The sequence below is a fragment of the Eurytemora carolleeae genome, unplaced genomic scaffold, assembly GCF_000591075.1.
Source record: "Eurytemora carolleeae unplaced genomic scaffold, Eaff_2.0 scaffold166, whole genome shotgun sequence".
NCBI classification, from domain to species: Eukaryota; Metazoa; Arthropoda; class Copepoda; order Calanoida; family Temoridae; genus Eurytemora; species Eurytemora carolleeae.
Genome location: NW_019396125.1, coordinates 122,374 through 148,987, shown reverse-complemented (window position 1 = coordinate 148,987; position 26,614 = coordinate 122,374). Strand labels below are relative to the sequence as shown.

Sequence of the window (26,614 nt, the reverse complement as noted above, 5' to 3'; positions counted from 1 at the left end):
AAGCTTTGCAGTATAATGATAGACTGCGTACGCCAAATTAATGATCCCCTTCCAGAGAAATTTATGTCAGCTGTTCCAAAACTGTAACCACCAAAAATGTTTTTGCTAAAAAGTCTTAAATTTTCGCACTATAAAAGTCATGTGGAAAAAAGTCCTTTAATTGAAAAGTCTCCGGAAATAAAATCCAACCAGTTGGAGACTTTATTTTCTAGGACTTTTATCTGGTCCCAATATGATTTTATACAAAAACGTCCTCGGAAAACAGTCCTCTAACAAGTGAAAATGCATGGCTATATATGCATATATTTATCACATCAAGTGAAGTTAGCATTTCCCTTTGCGTTTTATTTAAGGAATATGAAACTAGCACTTCTACATGCAATCTACATAGTACCCTTGTACATCCCTATTATATACACAACCTTTCTTAGGACTTTTTTTCTGCAGACTTAAATTACAGAGTTTGAATTTCCAAAGATTTAGGGACTTTTTTCTAGGTTTTTCTTTTTCACGGACATATTTTCTTATTTCCTGAGACTTGAGAAAAAAGTACCAGGAAGATAAAACATAGGACTTTATTTACAGTGACATTTTTCCCAAGGATTTTTTCCAAAGTTTTTTTTCCGGGTTTGTGAGACGCAGAAACTTTTTTCCTCGGGACTTTCTTACATAGATTCGTTACACACTGCTCTGTTTTATATTGTACTGAGCACTCTGTAATGTAGATTGTACAGTACTGCACCCAATAAATGACTTTAAAATATCAAAATGATCTCACTTTAGAGAGTTGCTTTCTTCATCGAATCAGAAGCGAGATATAATACATCCTAAAAAATTGAGGAAACATGGTAGCCGATCAGATTGATATAAAAATCGTCAAGTGTATCCAGTGTTCAATAGATCTAACACAACTATTAGTTGGTTTATTGTAATATTCCAGAAGACAATGAAAACAGTTGTAAATATACCGGCTATGCTGATGTACGGAACAAGCTGTGTAATATTTATCAGGAAATGATTTGAATATATTTTTTTGTTCGCGCCAATTTACCAACAGTATATTCGTCTTTAACCCTTTGACTAATCATAGAGACCAAATACCGCCAAATTGGCGTAAAACGGAAGTGTACGCTAGCTTACAACATGAACTCAACACAGCTGATGTCACATGTATATCTCTAAAATACAGAATATGTTCAAACCGGTTTTTAAAAAATTATAATGCAAACATCTATTTACTGAGACATGACATTCTACTCTGCAGTGTTGTTGGTGTACTGTTGACCTGTAAGCTGGCTGGAATACTGGATGCAGATCCAGCATCTAGGATAACCCCTGCCAGGTTAGAACTTAGAGAGTACATTGTTGACAAGTGTACACTGTACAGTGAATCAAATCTTACAAAGCGTGTATTATGTATAGCAGCCATTTTGTACTTCGGCCGTAGTCCCATCAAAATAATCAAAATAGATCAAAGCTGATAAGCTACGGGTGAAAAATAATTGCTTTGATTAAATTCTTTTCAATAACTCTTCAATAGAAAAGTTATGATTAAAAACATCCATAATTTCATTGTTCCGTGCAATTTACTTTAGTTTGACTTGTTTTTAACTCGAATTTGCCTTCTTGGATTTTAAAGGATAAAATTTAAATCATTTGATAAATTTTGTTGAAAAATATCGTGCAATTTTATTCAATTTTTGTAATTCATTTATTGCTTTATCTTTGTCAAAAATGATTCGAATCATCAAAGTATTCGATTTATTTGTTTTGATATTTATCTGTATAGTTGTTCATATATTATTCAGGACTTTCGTGATATAACAAGAACCTTTGTTTATAATTAGAATATATCTTAACAATAAAACAAGACATTCGTATATGTTCCCTATAGCATGCCAAACAGTAGGACCGAATGGCTGAATTTTTTTTAGGGAACCCATGTGTACCCTGGGTTATTATAGGCTAAAAAAGTTCTAAAATTTATATTTCTCAAAATTCGATTTCTTTTTTAAAAATCTAATTTTTTTAAATCTAATTTTTTTCTTCATTTTTTTCATTCTTTTCATTCCACGGGCAACTCCAGTCACTTCATCTAGTTGTATACATATAAATGCTGATTAAAGAAACAATATCTCTTATACCCGTTGGATCATTTTGGCTTCCTGCAGGATCCTGATCCGCAAAAACATGCGGATCTGCGGATCATGATCCAAGGGGCAAAAAAAACAACCAAAATCTGCTATAAAACTTTTGGGTCTTGAATCAGAAATCTTAACTTTTAAAAAATGGGAGATTTTAAGTTTTTTTTTACCTCTGAATGGCTTTTTTGAGTTTTGGCATTTAAATAAGCGAAACAAAAGAAGAAACTTAATTTGAAAACTCTTTATTAGATAAAAAATTAATTAATCTTAATGAAATATTCATAACCTGGATTTGGATCCAAATTTACTAACTTACTTACTTAAATTTAAATGAAATGGATCTCAGTCCTAAACTTTATTTATCTATTTTTAAAGAAATATTATGCTTTTATACGTTAATAATTTTTATATAAAAATAATTTTTATATAAAAAGACAAAATGTAATAAAAGTAATTAATAAAGTTTACGAAAGGTGGAGTTGGTATCGACTTTCTTCAAACTAAGAATGGAAACTCAACTAAAATTATTGTAGAATTGTTAAATACGAAAGGAACCCCCCAAAAAGGGGGGATCAATATTCTAGTAGGCATCAAGTCACGAACCAATAAAAGAACAAAATAGTTGAACATTTATATTGAAAGTGAAACAAATACTAAACTAAACTCAACTAAACTAAAGGTTTTCCTCTTTTTAGCTGGATACCTCCTTTGGCTAGATACCTCCTTTGGCTAGATATCTTCTTTATTTATCCCCTCTGGTAACATATCCCCTCCAGTAACATATCTCCTCCGGAAATATATCTCCTGCAGCAACATGTTGTTTTCCCACAGGTCCGATCCAACCAAGCAGTTTCCATTCCTTTGGACTTACTGCTTCTTAGGTTGTCCATCCTTCCACTGTGGGGAGTTGGCAAAAGTCTTCATTCTCTCCTTGTGAGAGCTGGTGCACAACTAAACTTATTCTTTATTGGGTCTCCTTTTATATCCTGTGATCCTGTCTTATAATCACATCCATATCGTGTTTGGAAAGCTAGAGTATCTAGATAAGGCGGAGGAGGGGGGTCTACCCAACTTCTTAGGGTGAGGTAGGGGGTGGAGGTTACATTATATTTCATAAAAGTACTGAAAAAGGAATAGACTCTTTGCTGCTACAAACTCTGATTTTCTAACTTCTATATCTTTCTAACCGAATGACGTAGACCTTAGATATTTCAAACTATGAATTCTATTAGATTAATCAATCTAAGTTTGAATTATCAAAGATTTACACCATCAGCCTGCAATGATATAGGAATTAGAAAATTTGAGTTTGTTACAAATATTCAATTCCTTTCAGTAAATCATCTTTTTCATGATTTAGCCAAAGCAAAATGTGTTTTTTTGTTTTTAAAAGGATGTAATTCCTTAAAAATAAATGATGTTTTCTGGAATTTTTACCTCTGCTTTTAAATAGCCATTTTGAACATTTTTTGCAAGTAAATCAACATCAGTCTTTGGATGTTAAAAGTTTATCATTAGACTTATATTTCAAATCTTTTTAAACATAGAGCATACTTTACTTTATTAATTTCCAAATCATCTATAATAATAGGTTATTAAAAATACAAATAAAAGCTTATTTTTGTTGTTATCCAGTAAATTTTCTTTATAAACCACCTATAATTGATTCGCAAGCGAAAAAAATTCTACATTAAAATTGTTGACGATAAATACCTGAATGAATTATTAATGACCAGCTTTCCTTTTTGATGCGACTAACTTACTTTGCTCCTATTGATTAGTTGAAGAATAGTAAGGGGGGGGGGATTATATTCTCTCCCCAACCGAATTCCCCTTGTCTAAAACTAAAGTACCCCCCCCCCTCGATAAACTTTTACAACTAGCATAGCGTGGAGCAATGTCATATGAATCATGTAAAAAATTTCGAAAAAAGGTAAAAAATAAATTTTTTGTTTTTGATAAATTTTAATATGTGACACATGATATTACATACATTTTAAGAGCTTTTCACACATGTATTTTTTAAATTTGAAGCTTAGAAAAAGTGATTTTTTCACCGTTTTTTATACCCGCCCCTCAGCACATTTTTTTTGGCAAAAAATTCTTTAAATTACTTTTCCATAAGAGTAAACCTCCCCTCCCCAGCCTGTTTAAGAGTACGGCATTTACTACAAAGATATAGATTTTATTATTAAGGTGGTTTCGGAAGAAAAAGGTTAAAGTTTTTGATTGCTTCTACACCTAGCAACATCAGGTATACTGCACCTAGCAACATCAGGTATTCTACACCTTGCAACATCAGGTATTCTACACCTAGCAACATCAGGTCTAGCATTCATATTTGCAACATGTAATATTCTAGCATTCATATTTGCAACATGTAATATTTCTAGCATTCATATTTGCAACATGTAATATTCTAGCATTCATATTTGCAACATTAACTCTTGTTTTTATTATAAGGAGACAGCAGTAGAAGAAGAGTATGAAGATGTATTTTCTATTGATATAGATGATGTTTTAAACCAGGAGCAAGAACTTATTTCAAGCACAGAAACTCTTAAAATATTATTAGAATAGAGAGTTAGATATTGTGATTGGTGATCGGCTCGTTCATCTTTATTTCATGCCGTTCGTTCATCGTTCGTTCGTTTGTATTTTTTTCAATCGTTAACAAATTTATTCCGTTTGTTCTCTAAAATTATGGTTCATTTACAATTTATTTCATTCATTTTCTCACTGAACGATCGTTTAGTAAAATTGTTCAGTAATATCGTTCGTTCGATAAAATCGTTTTTTTTAAAAGCTTGATTGAAAAAAAAATCGTTCTTTTAGTAAAAGAAACTGTTTCCAAAATCTTTTGGAAAATTATTCCTTTCAGTAAGAAAAACGATAACCTTTTTTAAGTTCGTTCGAAAAATTTTTAAAAGTTTTGTTTTAAATAAGTCCATTTCAAATAAATTTTGATCAGTAGATTAATCGTATGTATCATTTTTATGGCAGAAAACTATGCATTTACAATGTACAAAATGTTAGTAAATAACTTTTGTTTCACTTTCTGAAGGTGAAGCACATTTTTGCGTTTTTGTAAATTTAAATATCCACAAATTCTTCTGCTATTCTGATATTCTCTTTAAATTTTTAAATTTTTGAAAATATCACCCTGAAAATTTTTTATTTTAAAACAAAGAAAATTTTACAAGTTGTAAAACTTCTGAACTTCCATGTAAATGAAAACAAATTATTGTTATTTAATTTTTCTTTGGCTGCTTTTTAAAGATCTTCCTGTACATCAGGGACCTCAGCTAGGCCTAGTGACTTAACAAATAATTGCAATGCAAAGATGTCCAGACCTGATGAAGGGAATCTTGAAATAACGTTCACTGTTCGTTTAAAAGGTCTAAAATCCAAATATTTCAAGCTGGCAAAAAGATACAATATCTAATGTTTGGTTAAATATTACTATAAGTTATAGTTTTTCATGTAGTTTATGCACTTATTTATAACGCAGGGTTGAAAATATATAAAGATCATTTCCTTAAATGACTTATAAGATATATATATCTAAAAGATATATATAACTATAAAGCAATAATCAGAACAGCTTCTCAGTTTTCATATTTATTAATACAAATTGTTTCAGATCTCTCGATCCTCATCAGTCAATATTGTTTTCTGTTTTCTGTTTTCTGTTTTCTGTTTTCTGTTTTCTGCTTTCTGCTTTCTGTTTTCTGTTTTCTGTTTTCTGTATTTTTAATTCTGTATTCTGCTTTCTGTTTTCTGTATTCTCCATTCTGTATTCTGTATTCTGTGTTTTGCTAAAACTGTATTATCAGAACGAATCTGAATCTGTTGTTTAAAAAGTTTCTTGTTAAGCTCTACAGAAAAGTTTAGGCAAGGATTTGACGTCACTGGAAACAATTTTACGACACAATTTAACCATGACGAAACATATCAAACTTTGACAAAACAAACCATATTATGACAAAACAAACCATATTATGACAAAACAAACCATATTATGGCAAAACAAACCAAATTATGAGAAAACAAACCAAATTATGGCAAAACAAACCAAATTATGAAAAAACAAACCATATTATGATAAAACAAACCAAATTATGGCAAAACAAACCATATTATGACAAAACAAACCAAATTATGACAAAACAAACCAAATTATGGCAAAACAAACCAAATTATGATAAAACAAACCAAAGTATGGCAAAACAAACAAAATTATGGCAAAATAAACCATATTATGATAAAACAAACCAAATTATGGCAAAACAAACCATAATATGATAAAACAAACCAAATTATGAGAAAACAAACCATATTATGACAAAAACAACCAAATTATAACAAAACAAACCAAATTATGGCAAAACAAACCATATTATGACAAAAACAACCAAATTATAACAAAACAAACCAAATTATGGCAAAACAAACCATATTATGACAAAAACAACCAAATTATAACAAAACAAACCAAATTATGGCAAAACAAACCATATTATGACAAAAACAACCAAATTATAACAAAACAAACCAAATTATGGCAAAACAAACCATATTATGACAAAAACAACCAAATTATAACAAAACAAACCAAATTATGGCAAAACAAACCAAATTATGACAAAAAAAACAATATTATGATAAAACAAACCAAAATAAGGCAAAACAAACCAAATTATAACAAAACAAACCAAATTATGACAAAACAAACCAAATTATGACAAAACAAACCATATTATGACAAAACAAACCAAATTATGACAAAACAAACCAAATTATGACAAAACAAACCAAATTATGACAAAACAAACCAAATTATGACAAAACAAACCAAATTATGACAAAACAAACCAAATTATGACAAAACAAACCAAATTATGACAAAACAAACCAAATTATGACAAAACAAACCAAATTATGACAAAACAAACCAAATTATGACAAAACAAACCAAATTATGACAAAACAAACCAAATTATGGCAAAACAAACCAAATTATGGCAAACCAAACCAAATTATGACAAAACAAACCATATTTTGACAAAACAAACCAAATTATGACAAAAAATCAATCTATAATAAAACAAACCAAATTGTAAAAATTACAAACTAATAAACCAAATAAATTAAAAACACAAATTGTGACAAACAAACCAAGTTATTCTCAAAACAAACCAAATTGTGACAAAGCAATCCAAATTGTGACAAAGCAAAACTACACATAATCTGACAAACAACAATCAAAAATTATTTTGAAAAAAGTCCCAGAAATCTCAAACCCAGTACAGTGTACAGTGTCTATACAGAGTACAGTGTACAGTGAACACGTGTAAACTGTACAGAATACACGTGTAAGCTGTACAGAATACACGTGTAAACTGTACAGAATACACGTGTAAGCTGTACAGAATACACGTGTAAACTGTACTGAATACACATTTAAACTGTACATAATACACGTGTAAACTGTACAGAATACACGTGTAAACTGTACAGAATACACGTGTAAGCTGTACAGAATACACGTGTAAACTGTACAGAATACCCGTGCAAACTGTACAGAATACACGTGCAAACTGTACAGAATACACGTGTTGGTGAGTTAGAGTGGATTCCAATCTATAGAAATCAATTTTGTTTTCCAGGAAACTTAAAGGAAAGTTATACCATGCAACCAATCCATCCAATCCATCCAATTCAACTAACCAATCCAATCCATCCAATTCATCCAATCCATCCAATCCATCATATCCAACCCAACCAATCCATCCAATCCAACCAATCCATCCAATTCATCCAATCCATCATATCCAAACCAACCAATCCATCCAATCCAACCAATCCATCCAATCCATCCAATCCATCCGAATAAATCTATAATGTACAATTTATACAGGAAGCCCTAAACCGGAAGGAATTTGATCTGACAAACACGGGACAAATTATTATATTTCTAAAATATAAAATCATAGTTTTTATCATACTATAAAACAATATAACAATAATTAAGCTTATTAATTAATTATATTATAAAATAATCTGGCCAAGATTTCTAATACTTCATATCCGAAGGGGAGCCTCCTCCAGTGCGCCCTACATCTGCACCAAGATCACAACCATGGCGGGGGGAGACGGCAAGGACAAGAAGGTTGAACAGACTGAATATAAGTTTGCAACGAAACCCGTGGAGAAGACAGGATGGGAGGGGTTCACCACGTTTCTCTGGAATTCAGAGACCAGCGAGTTCTTGGGCAGAACCGGAATGAGCTGGCGTAAGTTTTTTAATCCCTCTCAACCCCCCCTCTCCCCTCCTCTCTTTTATAGTGTCAGCTCTTAAAACCTTAAAATATGTGATTTGTAAAATTAATTTTATATATTTAAAGTGATAAATTTATTAAATTCTTCTAAAAAAAAGTTTTTAATGTTTCCAGGGAATAGAGCTGAAAATCAATACTCTAAAGTACAAGATATCAGTTCGGATTATTCCTTTCAGGGTTGGTTTCAGGGGGACAGGGGGGGAGGGCGCCTCACCTGAGCCACCCTTGAATATTATCAATATTTTTGACCGCAATATTAATAAATACAAATTGTGACGGCTTTAGGCCACTTTTAGATTTCTAAAGATTTGGAAAAGCCTGAAATTTCAAAAAAATACTTCCCAAAAAATTACAATAAAGTGACTGTTAACTGAATTTCCAAAATGGCATCCACTTCTATTTCTATTTTTATACACCAAAAACAGTTTTAACAGTTCTGGATAGTGTCACACTGTGAGTTGTGACTATCTCAAAAATATTTTTAACAAATCGTAGAAAATAATTTTTTTTTCTAGTTAAGATTGGTGTCTTCTATATTATATACTACGCCTTCCTCGCCGGGTTTTTCATGGGAATGCTCTGGATCTTTTATCAGACTTTAGATATGAAGGAACCAAGATGGTTAAATTCAAACGGAATCATTGGATCAAATCCAGGTTAGTAAACCTCTTTCAGACGCATAATGGGAACTATAAAACTGTGAAATAGGAAGACGACATTTAAGCAGTCTATCTGTAGATTGTATTTGTATTGTTATAAAGGAAATCAACCTATAAAACTGCACAATGGCTACGTTTTATGTTCATTAAACTAATTATAACTAATCTTCTTTTTCCCTATAATTTTTATCCAGCCCTTTTTTATGTTTTCCCAAAGCCATGTATTGACTGTCTGTTAAACCTTAATTATCTAGGGGTCGGGTTCAGGCCCATGCCGCACACCAATGATATTGAATCTACCCTGGTCTGGTTCAGACACGGAGAAGATAATGGAAACTGGGAACCATGGGTCGAGAGATTAGAAAAATTTCTCAAGGTATAATATAGATTTTGGTTATTCTTGTTGTTACTTCTCTTGTTCTTCTTGTCATTACTTTTCTTGCTATTCTTGTCATTACTTTTCTTGTTCTTCTTGTCATTACTTCTCTTGTTCTTCTTTTCATTACTTCTCTTGTTCTTCTTGTCATTACTTCTCTTGTTCTTCTTGTCATTACTTTTTTTGTTATTCTTGTCATTTCTTCTACTGTTCTTCTTGTCATTACTTTTCTTTTTCTTCTTGTCATTACTTCTCTTGTTCTTCTTGTCATTTTTTATATTTCACAAGTTCAAATTAGTATTTATTAACTTTAATGTTCTTAAAAAATCTGTTACAATTAAGCTCAAAATCAGCTAAATATTTAAATGTAAAAAATTGTAGAATATTATTTACCTAACGATAAATTTCTAAAAAATAACAATGGTCAATAACATTTCTAATATCTGAATCAAGTTCTTTATTGACATTTCTGAAATCTGAATCAAGTTCTTTATTGACATTTCTAAAATCTGAATCAAGTTTTTTATTGATATTTTGAAATCTGAATCATGCAAGTTATTTATTGATATTTCTGAAATCTGAATCAAGTTCTTTATATAATTCTGAATCCTGAATCAAGTTCTTTATTGATATTTCTGAATCCTGAATCAAGTCCTTTATTGATATTTCTGAATCCTGAATCAAGTTCTTTATTGATATTTCTGAATCCTGAATCAAGTTCTTTATTGATATTTCTAAAATCTGAACAAAATTCTTTCTAATTATTTTATGAAAGCAAAAATTCATGATATTCAAGAAACTCCTGATCTAAGCTTTTAGCTAAACTTTTTTGCTCTCTCTCATACCCTACTCTCAAGTTTAATTATTTTGAAACTAGAATCAAAGAGAATAAATGCTAGACGGGGTTTGGGAAAGGTTGAAAGAGAAAATGAAAATAATATTCTGGAATCCATTTATATTAGGTACTCAAGGCCTCTGCTTAACTAATATCTTATGATATATGCTTAATGTATAAACATTTCATGATTAGGGTTGGATAGTACATGATAGTTATACTGAGAATGCAGCAGTATAGAGAAATAATTTGGAAAATATAGTCTCAAGACTAATCTGCCATTAAAACTGAAATAAAGTCCTGAGATGTGTTGGGACGTATTTTACTACGAGTTGAGTCCTAATATTAAACCAGTAAATCACTTTATCAAAACTCATCAAGTCGAGTCTAACTTTGAATGCTAGAGACTCAAGAATAAACTTTGAAATATTTTATCTGATTTAATTTGTTCTGAATTTTTAATTTTTTACTTTTTGTAAAATGGGTTTCAAACTGTGCCTTACTTGTTATTATTTAGGATTATAAGAACGACACAGTAACCAGCGACATGGTGGATAGAGTAGAGTGCGGAGAACTGGCTTCAAGGCCACCCGGAAATAACCAGATATGCAAGATTAACAGGAATAACACTCATTTTAGATTTTTGAATTATATCGTCTTCCAAATCTAATATTACCCAATCAATCATTTAAATACTTATGCATTTGATTGTAACAACTTTTCTAAGAAAACAGCCCTGAAATGATTTCAAAACCAATTTTAATAATAAATACCAATCATTGTATGAATCCATGCTCTAATACCAATACCAACCCTACTAAAGCTGAACACCCAAAAATAAAGCAAACTCAAATGAAAAATGCTTGATGGTTCATTCCAGTTCTCATTTACATCCATTACTTTCTAGAAAAAAAAAATTGTGCAATCTTATAAATCTATCAAACCATAGATAAAAAATCATTGTATCTTTTATGAAACTTACTTCATCGTGAATTTCATAATGAACTTGCTATAAAGTAATCATCGTGCTATAATATTAAATTAACTGTACATTATAGCACGTGTGCTAATAAGTTTTGATTGGTTCCCGGATTTTCTCCAAAAAATCTAGGCTATTACCAAAATATTTTTTTCAAATGAAATGAAAATAAAATTGAAATCAACCTTATATTTTGACTTTTGCTTTGTTTTAAAGCTTATTTTATCTAGAAACAGCCATTGAAATAAGACAAGTACACACACCTTTCATGAAATTAACTATAACAGTATTATTTTGGCACGACGTGCTATAAAGTTTTTGGACTTAAATTTTTTCTATATCTCAAAGGTTCTCTCTCGCCTTTTTGATTATATTTTGTCCCTCGCTAAAGCTCGGGACAAAATTCAATCTAAAAAGAATTTAACCTTCTCGATAAAGAGAAAATTTCTGTCCAAAAACATTATAACACTGCGAACCAAAATAACACTTTTATAAATAGCTATTGAATATTTCCAATCTGACCTCAATTTTTCAAATTTATTTCTCAATTTTTCAGTTATTTTCAATTTATTTTCTTCTATACCTAAGCTTTCAATTTTTTTGCTCACTTTTGTCACAATTAGCTTTTACTTCAGTGGAATAATCAAGTTTGGGGTAACTTATTCTAATTTAAACTGCTCTGGAATAGTTTAATCACGGGAGGTTGCAATATTTTAGACGAGGCGGGAGGGGGGGGGGGACATGCATCATCAGACATGCAATTGCAATGGCTGTCCTTTTAGTCATCTTTTTTTCTGAATGTTCTTTTTTTTAATCCTTTTCTGAGTGTTTATCCTTCTAGAGAAGAACTGTTCCAAGGTGACTGTACAGCTGAAAACCATTATGGATATAAGAATGGTCAGCCTTGTATTCTCATTAAACTAAACAAGATATATGGCTGGGTGCCAGAGATCTATAACGTCAGGTAAGAAGCAGACCCATACCGTTATGTTTGTTTGTCTGTATTGTGTCTGTGTCAGTGTACTTAGATGTACAAATGTTGAGACTTTTATGTAGACATAAAACGCATTGAAACTTATTCTTTCGATGATGTAATATATGATTTGACAAAAATATTAATTATAATCAATTAATATTGAACTTAAAAATGGAAGGAAACAGGCTGGACAACATGTGGACACTAGTTGTCATAAGTCGGGTCAGGGCCATTTCCATAACTTTTATTCTTTACATAGGGTGTGTTGACTAACTCTGGTTTTTATACTATACAGGGTTACCCACAAAGGATGAGACTTCAGAGACTACTATTAGATTACTATATCTCAAGTAGAATACATAGGTTAACCTTGGGATCGTAGCATTTTAAGAGTTTCCGGTCGTCTTTGCAGTCTCATCCTTTTTGGGTAACCCTGTATATGAACATTATAAATATATTTAATCCCTCTTAAACATTTTCCTTAAGTCTTTACAGGAGATTAATCTGATAGAGATTAGAGATTATAAGTAGAGTTTAATGAATCTTAATAGAGGTCAATTGTATTGTACAGTATACCATGTACTAGAAGGTCATTTGTATTGTACACTTTAGTATGTACTAGAAGGTTAATTTTTTTGTATACAATAGTATGTACTCGGAGGTTAATAGTATTGTACACTATAGTATGTACTAGAAGGTCAATTGTAATGTACACTTTAGTATGTACTAGGAGGTCAATTGTATTGTACACTATAGTATATACCAGGAGGTCAATTGTATTGAACACTATAGTATGTACTAGGAGGTCAATTGTATTGTACACTATAGTATGTACCAGGAGGTTAATTGTATTGTACACTATAGTATGTACTAGGAGGTCAATTGTATTGAACACTATAGTATGCACCAGGAGGTTAATTGTATTGTGCACCATAGTTTGTACTAGGAGGTCAATTGTATTGTACATTATAGTATGTACTAGGAGGTCAATTGTCTTGTACACTATAGTATATACCAGGAGGTCAATTGTATTGAACACTATAGTATGTACTAGGAGGTCAATTGTATTGTACACTATAGTTTGCACTAGGAGTTCAATTGTATTGTACAGTTGTAATGTAGTTTCAAAGCTTTGTTCTTCAAACAATCTGTGTTAAAAGTTTAATTTGCTCTTTTAAATTAAAAGTTTTTGATTTATTTTACAATTCGAAGTTTTACTGTGACGTCAGAAAAGAAAACTTAATTTGACAAAATATATTGTATTTTTTTCCGGAGAGCAAAAAATAGTATTTTTGAGTACAATTTGTGTACATAATACATGTAAAACAAGGAGATACTTCTCTAAAATTCTTTGTAGATAATAAGATGTCTTGTGTCAACCGGTCTTATTGTTTAGTTGTCAAGTTGTCTAGTTTTCTACTTGTCTATGTTGTCTAGTTGTCTACTTGTCTAGTTGTCTAGTTGTCTAGTTTTCAAGTTGTCTAGTTGTCTGGTAGTCTAGTTGTCTAGTTGTCAACTTGTCAAGTGTCTAGTTGTCTATTTGTATAAGCGTTAAACATTTTTTATTTTAACTTCATCAATTATAAAACCATATTTCTATCCCCTGAAATCTATATATAAATTTGACTTGTCTGTTTGTTTGTTTGTATCCAATAAACGTCAAAACGGCTGAACCAATCGGCCCAAATTTTTTGTGGGACATCTAGGGACCCCAGGGAAGGTTTATGAATGATCAAAATTTTAAATATTTGTCTCCATCAAAATTCGATCTTCATTAAATTTTTTAAAATTTTGAAAATCCACGAAATTTTTTGTGAAAATCCGCGAATTATTTTTGTTTTGTTTTACGATGTACACAAAGAGAACATGTTTCACAATATATTTAGAAGATGGGCGCGAAGCGCCCTCTAAGGCTAGTGTTATTAAATATAAATATTTTGTAGTTTGAGCTAAAAATAAAGTTTCTGTTTTAAAGCAGAATACTGCAGTATAATATAATCCTACAGGGACTCCAACTTTTATTCAATTAAATAGAATTCTTTTGGAAACAATCTTAAACCTTAATAGATCAAAACATTTTTGTAATTAATATAATTATAATGATAACAAAAATTAAATGATAATAATAATAATGATAATTTCAGTAAAAACAATCTGCCAGAGAAATTCCCCGCCAGCATCAAGAAGGCTATGGAGGAAAATGTTAAGAACGATAAGGACGCCTTGGTAATTATTATTTTCCCCCTTGTTGCGCAAAATCCTTTGACCCGTAATTGTGCATTAAAATTTATGGCAAATTATTTATTAAAATTTCCTTTTTTATAAGAATTATTGTTTTACAGAGTGCAGACAGTTAAATAAGGGTTTCGTGGTTTCATATTCCATTCTTTCCATGAAAAATGCATAGATATTCTTTCGGAAACTATTCCCTCTTTCAAGGATGGGCGCCGCCATTTTGAAGAAATCCGCCATATTTATTTCCCCCCAAGCAGCAGCTGTTAAGAACTTTAAACTAGATTATAAAATAGATTAAAGATTACATAGAATTTATCATTTTACTAAATTCTAATTATTATTCTTGTTTAGAACAACAAGGTGTGGATTGAGTGCAAAGGTGAGAATCCTGCAGATGTAGAGAATGCTGGGGAACTGATATACTATCCTGATCAGGTAAAACTTTCGTGCATTTACAAAAAAATAAATTTTTCCCGCGCATTTACAAAAATTATATTATTTCCTCGCATTTACAAAAATTATATGTTTTTCCAAATCATTTACGAAAACTTTTTTTTTCTGAGCAATTACAAAAATTCTATTTTTTGGGTTAAATCTATGATTTATTTTAAATTAATCAGGGAGTATCGGCAAACTACTTCCCGTATCGGAATCAGGGAGGATATCTGAGCCCTGCTATCTTTATCCAACTCACGAACCCAAAGAGTAAGTGTTTTTACCGATACAAAAAATACAAAAATCCCTCTTTAAAAATGCAAAAATTCTTCAGTTGTAGGCCTATTTACCAACTAAATGCTGACAAATTATTTTTACAAAATTTTCATTGAAATTTGAAATTTGAAATTTCAAATTTATTATCGCCACTTGCTTTTGCAGAAGGTGTCATGATTGCTATTGAGTGCAAAGCTTATGCCCAGAACATCGTGCACGATTCCATGGAGAGAAGAGGGCTGGCACATTTCGAGGTAGAACAAACAAATACAATTTTTTAAAACTTTTTGTTTCTAAAATGTTTTTTATTCCAGGTGATGATTGATTAAGTGATTAGTTGAGGTGTAGTCAATGGTTAGATAACTGGCGGTACAACTCGTTCCAGAATTTGAAACAAAATGGCGCCGGTTAGCCACGCCGTAGTTTCAAATAATGACGCTAGAAGGTGCTAGTGCTGCTAGTGTATTTTGTGAATAAACAATTGCCAGTTTGCAACCAGTAGTGTTAAACATATAAGAAAAGGCAGCTCAAACCACATTTGAGAAATTAGATCTTAAAGTTTTGAAACTATGTTGTGTTTTATGCAATATAGTTAGGAATTTTAGCAAAAGTTTTATTATTTTCAACATGTTGAATGTTAAATCCACCCCGTTCAATAAACGCTATATTATTATTAATAAAAATATTTATTTAGTTTGAGTAGACGATAAATAAAATAAATACAATAAATTATTTATAAGTATGTGACTAGATCATAGATAGCTGGAAAACTGCTTTGTAGCTAGATAACTTCTAGCTCCAACAGAACGCTTTTCAACCTGGGTCAGTAAATTCGCATCTATTTGCCATTTTGAGTCGCCTAAAAACAGAAAAATGTTTTAAAAAATGAAAATAATTTAGTTTATAAAAACATGACGTTGAGAGACGACCCAATTCGATCGTCTTTATTTGCTTCATAGCTATAGCAGTACTTCATAGCTTTTCAAGATGTAACTTCTGTATCAAAATAACAAAGAAATCGGAAGAAAAAAGAGTTTTGGGTTATTTTTTTATTTTTCATATAATTCTTTTAAGTACAAAAAAGGCAAACCCCATTTTGAAAATGCCGCATATTATTGCAAATAACAAAGATGACCTTAACGTCGTCTCTCAAATATCATGTTTAGCGGGACATTTTATATATCAGACAGAAAAAAGTACCTATATCAGATAGGGAAATGTACCTATATCAGACTGGGAAAAGTACCTTTATTAGACTGAGAAAGGTACCAATATCAGACAGAAAAAGGTAGCTATATCAGAATGAGAAAGGTACCTTTATTAGACTGTGAAAAGTATCTATATCAGACAGGGAAAGGTACCTATATCTGACACGGAAAGTACCTGTATCAGACAGGAAAAAGAACCTATATCGACTGGGAAAGGTACCAATATCAGATAAAGTAAGGTACCTATACCAGACTGGGAAAGGTATCCATATCAGACTTGGAAAGTACCAATATGAGATAAAGTAAGGAACCTATTTCAGATTGAGAAAAGGTATCTTTATCTGACTGGGAAAGGTATCTTTATCTGACGGGAAAGGTACATATATCAGACAGGGAAAAGTACCTATAATATCAGACTGGAAAAGGTACCTATGTCAGACCAGGAAAGATACATATATCAAACTGGGTAAAATACTCATATCAGACAGGAAAATATCCCTATATCAGACAAAGCAAGGTACATATGGTTATATCAGAATGAGAAAGGTAACTTTAATAGACTGGGAAAGGTACCTATATAAGACTGGGAAAGATACCTATATCAGACAAGAAAATATACCTATATTAGACTGGGAAAGGGACCTATATCAAACTAGGAAAAGTATCTATATCAGACTGGGTCAAATAGGTTGACAACCTATTTGGACTGGGTAAAGTACCTATATCAAACAGGAAAATGTCCCTATATCAGACTGAGAAAGGAAACCACATCAGACTGAGAAAGGTACCTATATCAGACTGGGAAAGGTACCTATATCAGACTGAGAAAGGTATCTTTATCAGGGGAAAAGGGAAAGTTAACCATATCTGACAGAGAAAGGTACCTATATCTGACAGGGAAAGGTACCTATATCAGGGGAAAGGGAAAGATACCTGATTGATCAATGTTGTAACAAGAGCTCCCTTGATTACTCCAGCTCCAAGAAGAAGACCGCTCTTGATCAATTCTTTTCTTTTGATGTAAGGATCATCAAAACCACCTCCAAAACCTCCTAAAATAAAATCGGAATATGACCCCAAAAACCTCCTGAAATACAGTCGGAATATGACCCCAAAAACCTCCTGAAATACAGTCGGAATATGATCCCAAAAACCTCCTGAAATACAGTCGGAATATGATCCCAAAAACCTCCTGAAATACAGTCGGAATATGACCCCAAAAAGGGAAAATTTTTGTATTGATTTAAAGACTTTTTTGTTCTTTTATTTGGTTCGAAATTATTCTTACAATAAAAAAACACAAAAATATTTAACGAAATTTTTACCAATTTCATCAATGTTTTCTTTTTTGATGAATTACAGAGACTGTGACGTAACTTCAAGAGTGAACCTTCATTTAAAGATTGGCAAGCTCAATTCAAAACGGAACTCTTTTTAAATGTTTATCTGAGTAACATTGGGAAAGATAATGTCATTCTTCGACCTTGGAACATTATGCAAATTTCGTTATTTGTCTTTGTTGCAAAATCAGTAACCTTCATCGAGAAACCACGACTAAAAATTATCAATTTTTAATTGATAAAAAAACAAAGATATTTTCTCCATTTTTGCTCAGGCAAAGGTTTAAAGAGTACCCTTGTGAATCGGACAAGCTTCTCTTTTTTAAATTACGTCAACGATCCCTTTAATCACAACGAATCATACGTTATGAGCCCAGTCGTGTTAGTAACAGTCATGTGTGTTGTTAGATTTATACGACTTTAATTATCGTTTGTATAAACTAAACACCATCGAAGTCTGAAGGTGTTTTAAAGTCAAATTATCCATGTATCGTCTTCAGTCTAGGATATTATAGGGTAGTGGGGAGTAGGAGTAGATATTTACAGGGTAGTGGGGAGTAGGATTAGATAGTTATAGGGTTGTGGGGAGTAGGATTGGATAGTTACATGGTATTGGGAGGTAAATCGGGTGGTAGATGGGGTAGGATTGTGGTGGAAAGTTTTAGATAAGGTACTTATAGGGGTAAATAGAGGTAGATGGGATAGGGATGTGGTAGGAAGTGGTAGATAAGGTACGTATAGAGGTAAATAAAGGTAGATGGGATAGGGATGAGGTAAACAGGGGTGGCTAAGCTGGTAGGGTCGGATGAGGTTTTATATTTACCTAATCCTCCTCCAAAAAGAGAACCTAATCCTCCTCTGAAAGGAGAACCTGCATAAGGAGAAGGACCTGGATACTGGTATGGGGCTGCTACAGGAGATAAAAAAGTATATAAGGTGAGTAAAGAGGTAAATAGGAGTGGATGAGGAAAGTATAGAGGTACATAGATGGGGTAGGTATAGAGGTAATAGGGGTAGATGGGGAGGACAATGATGTAATTATAGAGGTAAATAGGGTAGATGAGATGGACATGATGTAATTATATAGGTAAATAGGGGTAGAATGGGTGGGCATGAGGTAATTATAGAGGTAAAAAGGGGTAGAATGGGTGGGCATGAGCCCTGGTAAAGAGGAGGAGGTAAAATAGAGTGGCTGGCAAGCTGGGATGGTCGGATAAGGTTTCATATTTACCTAATCCTCCTCCTCCGAAAGGAGAACCTGCATAAGGAGAAGGACCTGGATACTGGTACGGGGCTGCTACAGGACCTTGATAAGGATGAGGAATGGGAAGACCAAAATCTCTGCCAATGTTTCCCAAACATTCCAAATCATAGTCGTAGCATTCAGATCGGTCTAGGACACGAGGATAGGAAGGACGGGGGATATGTACAAGGAATATAGGATATGTACAAGGAATATACAGGGTGTCCCAAACAACATGGGAATTCAGTGACGAATTCGATATCGCCTTTATGAATAATTCTTTGATTTAGTATAGTGATACCTACTGAGAAAGCTGTAATCTGTAAGAGTTTCGTCTGCTATGTTTACATTTTGTTTGTTTATGTTTTGACTGCAACCGGTTGTACTTAGTAAAACAAGAAAATTACAGAAACTTGTCCATATTCACTGTTCATCTTGCGGAGACATTATAGACACATCTTTTCAGTCTTTTACCCTTTTCATTAAATAAACTCTAGCAGACATAATAATATTATGGCTTTTGAAATTAGGTATTACAATGCTAATTCATAACAAAGACGATATCGAATTCGTCACTGAATTCCCATGTTTTTTGGGACACCCTGTAGGATATATACAAGGAATATAGGTTACGTACAAGGTATATAGGATACGTACAAGGAATATAGGATATGTACAGGGAATATAAGATATGTACAAGGAATATAGGATACGTACAAGGAATATAGGACATATACAAGGAATATAGGATATGTACAAGGAATATAGGATATGTACAAGGAATATAGGATATTTACAAGGAATATAGGATATGTACAAGGAATATAGGATATGTACAAGAATTATCGAATCATTATATGTACATTGGTACAAGATGAAATATGATTTGGTACGGGGCGGTGTCTGAAATCATATTGGATTTTAAATAGCTCTACATTCGGATTTCAGGACAGTATACTTTAAAAGATTGAATCATTTATAAAAATTGTATATTGCTAATAAAATTCTACGGAGTAATTTGCATCATTTTTAGCGTTAGGTTTGGAGATAATCTAATATGATATGGGGCGCTCTGTACGTTTAAAAAGAAGCACACTATATCTTTTCACAATATTAAGTTAAGTTTTAATTTGAAGATGCATTTTGTGCACTTCTGAATTTTCGTTTGTTCATGCATCACTGAGCATTGATTTATGCACCTGCATTGATAGTTTACGAAGCAATTACAATGTTTAATTCGATTCTCCAAATTAAATCCATCTTTTGATTCTTAAACTTTTATGTTGTATCATACAGCGGAGCCCTTAAAACTGTGAAATATTAAGACGACAGCAGTTGTACACTGTGCTGTGTACACACTACACAGCACATATTTCCCTCGATAAAAACATCAAAAACACATAAAAAATAATTAGCTTATAAATATCAATCTAATTAATAAAGTTCAAATGTCGTCTTTCTAGACTCAGAATTTGGAAGTTCGGATCTCGAAATTGATCATTATTTGTCTTTTGAAATAGTTTCAATTCTTTAGACATTCTTTTTATCAATAATCTTCGCCTTTTACTTTCTAATCTGTCCATGCAAGCCTTTCTTTTTGTACATTTGAAATAAAACTCTAAAACATTTCGAAGACTTTGCTAAACATTATTTGAGAATTTTACAGATTATGAATTAAAAAAAAAATTGGATTGATCTTTTCGAATACTTGAATTTGAATAATGTAAAAAAAATAAGAACAATTTTCTCTAATTACATAAACAATTATCCTTAATTCAATTTTCAATATAGACCCTATGATTAAGGATGATTGACAAAAAAAGGCTTAATCCCATATAAAATCATGCTTACAAAAAGATTTAAGAGAAATACTAAAAAATAATAAAAAAATGGTTAGTGGGGAGAAGTAAAAAAGTTAATTACATAGAAAAGGAAAAAGATAGAACTATGAAGAGAGCTAATAATACTGAAAGAAGAAAATGTAATTTTTTAGTTGGAAAAAAAGAGCTTTTAATAATATGTAGTGTAAAAATCATATGGGTTTACAAAATGATAAACATTTTCTTAGGATAAAATATGCAATTATTAATATTCTTGTATCAACGTTTCTTCAAACCCTTTTTTTTACTGGAGCTGATAGTTTGTAAATAAAAAAGAACCCTTGGACTACGCCCTCGGGTTTATCTTTGAATCCCTCTGGAATTTCCATTTCCATTGGTTCTAACATTCCTTTGTAAAGAGCTGTTTTTAATATGGATTCAAAGAACATTTTTGAATTCCCCCCCAAAACAGCTTTTTATAAAGGAATGTATGTTTACCAAAGGTAGAGGAGATATGGTACAGTCGTTGACGTATATAAATACAATAAAGACGACTTTCTACTTCAATTTTAATTTCTACCAAGATTTAAACAGCATGGATACACAAAATCATGGCTTCTCTTCTTTACTTGTATCTTCTCTTTCTTTATTTGAAAACTTGTAATTTGTAAGAAGCTTGTTAGCAATCAAAACTTTAATTAGAAAAGTCGTCTTCATTGTAATGAAAAAAATGCCGACCACTGTTTTTGAAAGCATTTGACTGTGACGTATATGAAGACTGCAGAGGAACAAGTTTTATCAAAAGAAAGTTCCGAAAGGAAGGCCGGTGTCATGCGTGGGAAGCCTACCCTCCGTGGAGACTGAGCCTACCCTTTAAGTGTTTTAGTCATTTAGACACAATTTTAGACATCGCAAACAATTTTAAATCATTTCAATTTATTAGTTTACATGATTAATGCGCATTTATTTATAAAATGTATTTTTGAAGGGAAAGAACGCAAAAATGTTTTTTTTCGCAAATGTCGTCGTACTTTCAAATTATCAAACAATCATTATTTCTTCTGGAAATAGAAAATTTTACATTCTTTGTCCAATCAAAAGTGGATTAAGGAGGATCGAAATTAAAAGTGTTCACATTAGATATTCAGATTAAGCGCTCGGGATTAAAGGTATCCAATTCAATAGATTTCAGCTCTTTTGACTATTCTCCTTAAACCAGTTCTTGAGCGGTTTTTGATACGTCACAATAAATAAATGTAAATAAATAAACCTTGGAATAAACCATGAAAATAATGAATACGTGAGATTAAATTAACTGAATAAATAAATGAATCCAAGAATAAATAAATGAATCTATGAATAAATAAATGAATCTATGAATAAATAAATGAATCTATGACTATGTTTGAAAGGATAAATTAATGTGTGAATGAATAAATGAGTATACCTGGAAGTACATATCCCTGTTGAGGAGCTAGGTGTACAGGAACAGTTTGATACTGTGGTGGTGGAACATCTACATTGATGGGAACAAACTGAACTGGAACGTTTTGAGGAACCTGATCAACGAAAATAATAGAATTTAAGGAACATCGGACCAAATTTAATTAATCGGAGAGGTAGTTGAACTGCCTACCATCGGTTCAAATCCAGAATCCCCGATTCACTCTTTAATTTATTATCTGAATCTGAATGCAACTTTAACTTTGAATCGGCGCGGCGGTAGCTGCTCAACGATTCCTTGCAATTCATTAAATCCGGAAGGATATTAACTGTTTCTCTCCTTTTAATAATTTTTTTTTCTGCGAACAAATATGATATATCATCACTGCTATGCTATCGGGCCGAAAAAAATAAAGTCGATTCGACTCGTTTTTATTGATCTTTTAGTTAACATCTCTTTTAAGTTTTTCCGATCATAGTAAAAACAAGCCTGTAAATAGGGTTTCCAGCGAAAAGGGGAAATCGCATTTTTTCGCATTTAATTCACTCGCAATTTCGTTGTAATCTTTTCGCGAAAAAATTAGAAATTTTTGCAAAAATTTCGGGGGAAAATTACGAAAATTTCGTGAAGAAAAAAATGTGAAAATAACGCGTAAAAAATGTTAAATATCAAACATTATGAAAGTAAAGGAATAGAAATTATTAATTATGATATAATAAAATTTCTAATGCTTCGAGCTCTCAGAGCAGAGAATTCTTTATTTTAATTTTTAAATTTTAGTTTGAAACTTCTCTCCAATTTGGAGGAATTTCTTACTTGTGTTGATTTACTTAAATTTACACTTTTGTCATTTTGTTACAAATATGAGCAACTGGGAAATAATTTTGGCTTCATTCTACATTAAAAAATACTTTAAAAAATTATCCCTCTTTTAATATTTTTTAAAATTTTTTTTATTTGATTCACCTGAACAACATATGGCTGAGGAGTGATTGGAACCTGAACAACGGGCTGAGCCTTTAAAACAACCAGACAATTATTTTTTTTTTCAATTTTTTTTTACAATTTAAAAAAAAACTTACTTATGTTTAAACTAAAACGATTCTTGTGTGCATGTCCTTTTCAAGATTTTATTTCTTATAAATTCTTTCAAATTATATATTTTGGGGTCTTCAAACATAAAAATTAAAAGATGCTTTTTAGGGATATATATAGTTTTTTTTATGTTCCAATTTTTTACCAAGCTTAGAAAAATAGTTTTTTTTTGTTGCAATTTTAATTATAAAAAGTTCACATAAATGTCTCCAACTTTGAGTACGACTCTGGTATCCAACGAAACATTGAGAGGCGACATCAATTAGGCGTTGATCTATTTAATAAAACTTTTTCAAACCATTTTTATAAAATTTTGCATTATGAATAAGTGTACGGTTCCTGGTGATAATAATGATGATGTACATGAGAATCTGGCGGGTTAACGTACTGCTGTTGAGGTGGGTAGTACTGCTGTTTAGCGTAGGTTGGGGCGGGGGGTGCACTGTAACTATCGTACACTGGCGCATGGGGAGCTCCGTAACTACTACTAGAATCTGGTTTCGGAGCAGCTAGCGCCAAGGACGGTAAAAACAGCAACTACAACAAATACAGTGGTAACAAGAAAATAGTGGAAGAGTGTCGAGAAATGTCGCTAAGTATTTTATAATTATTTTTTAATTAGCACCAAAACTATTAAAAATATTTCGGTCATAACAATAGGTATCACAAAATTTCATAACATCGAGATCAAGTTCAATAATAATGCTGTTGGGACTCGAAGCGTGTTAGAAAGTAACCATGACAAAATTAAAATCCGTTTTTTTCTTTTAAAAAGTTATATGAATAGCATAATATGTTTTGTGGTGATTAGATCATATTTTGTATGTACACGGAATAAAATAAATTTGCAATTTTTAAACCATTATTGCATTTCCCGCCCTTTCTTGTATTACGTCATACCATGGGTTCTGTATCATCTTGTGCTTTTGTAAATCACAAAGTTTAAATATTTGACCTTTTAGCTTCAATAATGATAATAAATATTAAATATTTTTGTCAGAAATAAGAATCTTTTTTTAAAAAAAGATTCTATTTTAAGTGGATATATTCTATGGCCTAAATTGCTTTTTTTTTTTGTGATTATCCTTTTATTAATAAGATACAAGAAGCTAAGAGGCTCAGGCAAAGAGGGTATTTTTTTTGGACACTCAGTATACTACAGATAACACTGAGCAGGATTTTTAGCTTCCTGTACTCCTACGCAAGCAACCCTGGATACTAAACCCAACCTTCTGTCCAACCCACGACAAGACATGGTTTAATTATCAAAACTTAGATTGGGCAGTACATGGTTTTTAGTATACTAGGCTTACAGGATGCCTTGCACCACCCACATTTTGTACAGCAATAATATTTAGTTTGTTCATTTTTTCTTTCTTCTAAATAATAACAATAAAAAAATCTTCCATTTTCATTGAATTTTCAAAATTAAATCTTTTTTGATGCAATGACACTTCAAATTCTGATCGGCCAACCTTCAGTCAGTTTGACGGTTGTTAGGTACAGGGTGCCCCAATAAACATGGGAATTGAGAGACTACTTGAATATTGTCTTTGATTTCCGTTAATTGATAAATGACATACAGTACATCAAAAAAACTGAAAGTCTAAAGAGCTTTCCAAAGTTGTATCTTTAAAATTGACGTAGAAATTAAATATTTGAACTGTTTTAGGCAAATTTCCTAATGTCTGTGTCAATTTTGGAACGTAAAAAATGGTAGACCACATTTTGGAAATCCTGAGACTAGTAGTTTTCTGTGTTAAATGTTTTAACTGTGATATTACAATATTGTGTTAACGAAAAAATCCCGCACAGAACAATAACATTATATAAGTTATCTAATTCCTATGTTTATTGGGATCAAAAAATCTTGCACAGAACAATAACATTATATAAGTTATTTAATTCCTATGTTTATTGGGATCAAAAAATCCCGCACAGAACAATAACATTATATAACTTGTCATTTAATTCCTATGTTTATTGGGATAAAAAAATCAGATTTTTAATATTTTTAATAGAAAAACCTACCACCAAGCTCCTCATTTTATCTGAAATAAATATACATTAAAGAAAAAGTTTTAAAATGCAGATCTTGTAAAACATTTTAGCTCTTTTGCCCCTCCTTCTTTCTATATGGATCCAGTGTTCCCCAGGAATTCAGATATTGAGATGCACCAATACCCCTTAAGAAATCGAGATCAATTTTTTGTTCCTAGATGTAAAAATTTATTTATAAATAGATTTCCCTTGTATTCTTTCACTTCCTGTTGGAATGAACTTGACCCAGATTTGTCTTGTATTGCTAGCAAAAAGCAACATTTTCTGGATAGATTATCGAACTTTGAATGCAATCGGCTATTTTGCTATACCTGTTCAACTCTAGTTTCTTAGATTAAATTGGGGTTTTCATGGACTGCAATATGATCTGTTCATATTTTTTAATACTTGATACATATAATGAATATCATATATATGTATCCTTGTCAGAAGAAATATTCAGCTTATTCTTGATCTCTTATCTTGATTAGAATAACATGTAGTAATAATATTTCTTGATCAAGAACAATCTTCTACATTATTGAGCCTAAAACTTTTTGTATTTGTGACTGTAAAGATTGACGCCATGTTTCCGCCTCCTGTTCTCCAACCGCCACCGCCGCTACTCTTCGCCATTTTTGTGCTCCATAAAGGCACATTGCACAATGTTTGAATCTAATCATTATTTTTCTGAACCAGGGGAGCTCGTGTGAAAACAGCCTGAGCTATCTTGTAGCTCCCCGGCCACAAAATATATATATGTAATTGTATAGTCATTTTTATTAATATGAATATTGTTAACTTGTGGCCTAATAAATGATTTGATTTGATTTGATTTGATTTAAAACCTTTTTCAGAAGAAATAAAGAACACTGTTTTTGGTCAGAATCGATACTGTAGTAAACATAATCTAATATTTAAAACAAGGATTTTTAAAAAGGTAAAAAATAAAATGAATCGGAATAAATAATTTAAAGTAGGGGTTGTTTTCTTTTTGTTTTTATGTTTGAGAGGGCGGGAAACACAAATTTTGAAAATTCGATCATCCATAAACCTTCCCTGGAGTCACACGAGGTCCCTCAACGGCTGAAGTGATCGGTTCAGCCGTTTTGACGTGTCCGGGATACATACAAACAGACACTCAGACAGACAAGCAAAGTATATATAT

General features: G+C 31.7%; 2 protein-coding genes and 1 long non-coding RNA gene across 9 annotated transcripts; 2 read left to right on the top strand and 1 right to left on the bottom strand.

Annotated features, from left to right (window-relative positions):
• The first annotated feature begins 866 nt into the window (after positions 1 to 866).
• Positions 867 to 4,940, top strand: LOC111695682 (uncharacterized). Its single transcript, XR_002763925.1, has 3 exons — positions 867 to 1,342; positions 4,341 to 4,398; positions 4,608 to 4,940. It is a non-coding gene; the product is annotated as an uncharacterized LOC111695682 (long non-coding RNA).
• A 3,299-nt stretch (positions 4,941 to 8,239) lies between these two features.
• LOC111695672 (sodium/potassium-transporting ATPase subunit beta) lies at positions 8,240 to 15,929 on the top strand. 2 transcript variants are annotated; one of them, XM_023465072.1, is made up of 10 exons: positions 8,240 to 8,440; positions 9,001 to 9,141; positions 9,399 to 9,520; positions 10,873 to 10,973; positions 12,173 to 12,298; positions 14,455 to 14,536; positions 14,897 to 14,980; positions 15,166 to 15,250; positions 15,422 to 15,510; positions 15,571 to 15,929. In XM_023465072.1, exons 1-10 carry the CDS (start codon positions 8,287 to 8,289, stop codon positions 15,583 to 15,585), a joined length of 999 nt encoding a protein of 332 aa, XP_023320840.1. In that variant the 5' UTR covers positions 8,240 to 8,286; the 3' UTR covers positions 15,586 to 15,929. The 2 variants fall into 2 exon arrangements, with proteins under 2 accessions (XP_023320840.1, XP_023320839.1); XM_023465071.1 differs by having other exon boundaries at positions 8,241 to 8,440; positions 10,873 to 10,976; positions 12,176 to 12,298.
• Positions 15,927 to 25,715, bottom strand: LOC111695673 (leucine-rich repeat extensin-like protein 3). 6 transcript variants are annotated; one of them, XM_023465074.1, is made up of 8 exons: positions 25,438 to 25,715; positions 23,746 to 23,943; positions 23,278 to 23,328; positions 22,315 to 22,426; positions 19,036 to 19,197; positions 18,628 to 18,714; positions 17,398 to 17,516; positions 15,927 to 16,115 (listed from the first exon to the last, which is right to left on the bottom strand). In XM_023465074.1, exons 1-8 carry the CDS (start codon positions 25,450 to 25,452, stop codon positions 16,095 to 16,097), a joined length of 765 nt encoding a protein of 254 aa, XP_023320842.1. In that variant the 5' UTR covers positions 25,453 to 25,715; the 3' UTR covers positions 15,927 to 16,094. The 6 variants fall into 6 exon arrangements, 5 of the variants coding, with proteins under 5 accessions (XP_023320842.1, XP_023320844.1, XP_023320845.1 ...); XM_023465076.1 differs by lacking the exon at positions 18,628 to 18,714; XM_023465077.1 differs by lacking the exon at positions 18,628 to 18,714 and having other exon boundaries at positions 19,036 to 19,110.
• Positions 25,716 to 26,614: the final 899 nt, after the last annotated feature.

Bases quoted from the DNA above. Each gene is read 5' to 3' on its own strand.
- LOC111695673 (XM_023465073.1), bottom strand. The intron at 23,329-23,745 runs GAACCGTACACT...GTTGTTTTAAAG, and splicing joins ATCATCATTATTATCACCAG to GCTCAGCCCGTTGTTCAGGT. The intron at 22,427-23,277 runs GTGAATCAAATA...TTCGTTGATCAG, and splicing joins CTCAGCCATATGTTGTTCAG to GTTCCTCAAAACGTTCCAGT.
- LOC111695672 (XM_023465072.1), top strand. From the start codon at position 8,287: ATGGCGGGGGGAGACGGCAAGGACAAGAAGGTTGAACAGACTGAATAT. The intron at 8,441-9,000 runs GTAAGTTTTTTA...TTTTTTTTCTAG, and splicing joins CAGAACCGGAATGAGCTGGC to TTAAGATTGGTGTCTTCTAT. The intron at 14,537-14,896 runs GTAATTATTATT...ATTCTTGTTTAG, and splicing joins AGAACGATAAGGACGCCTTG to AACAACAAGGTGTGGATTGA.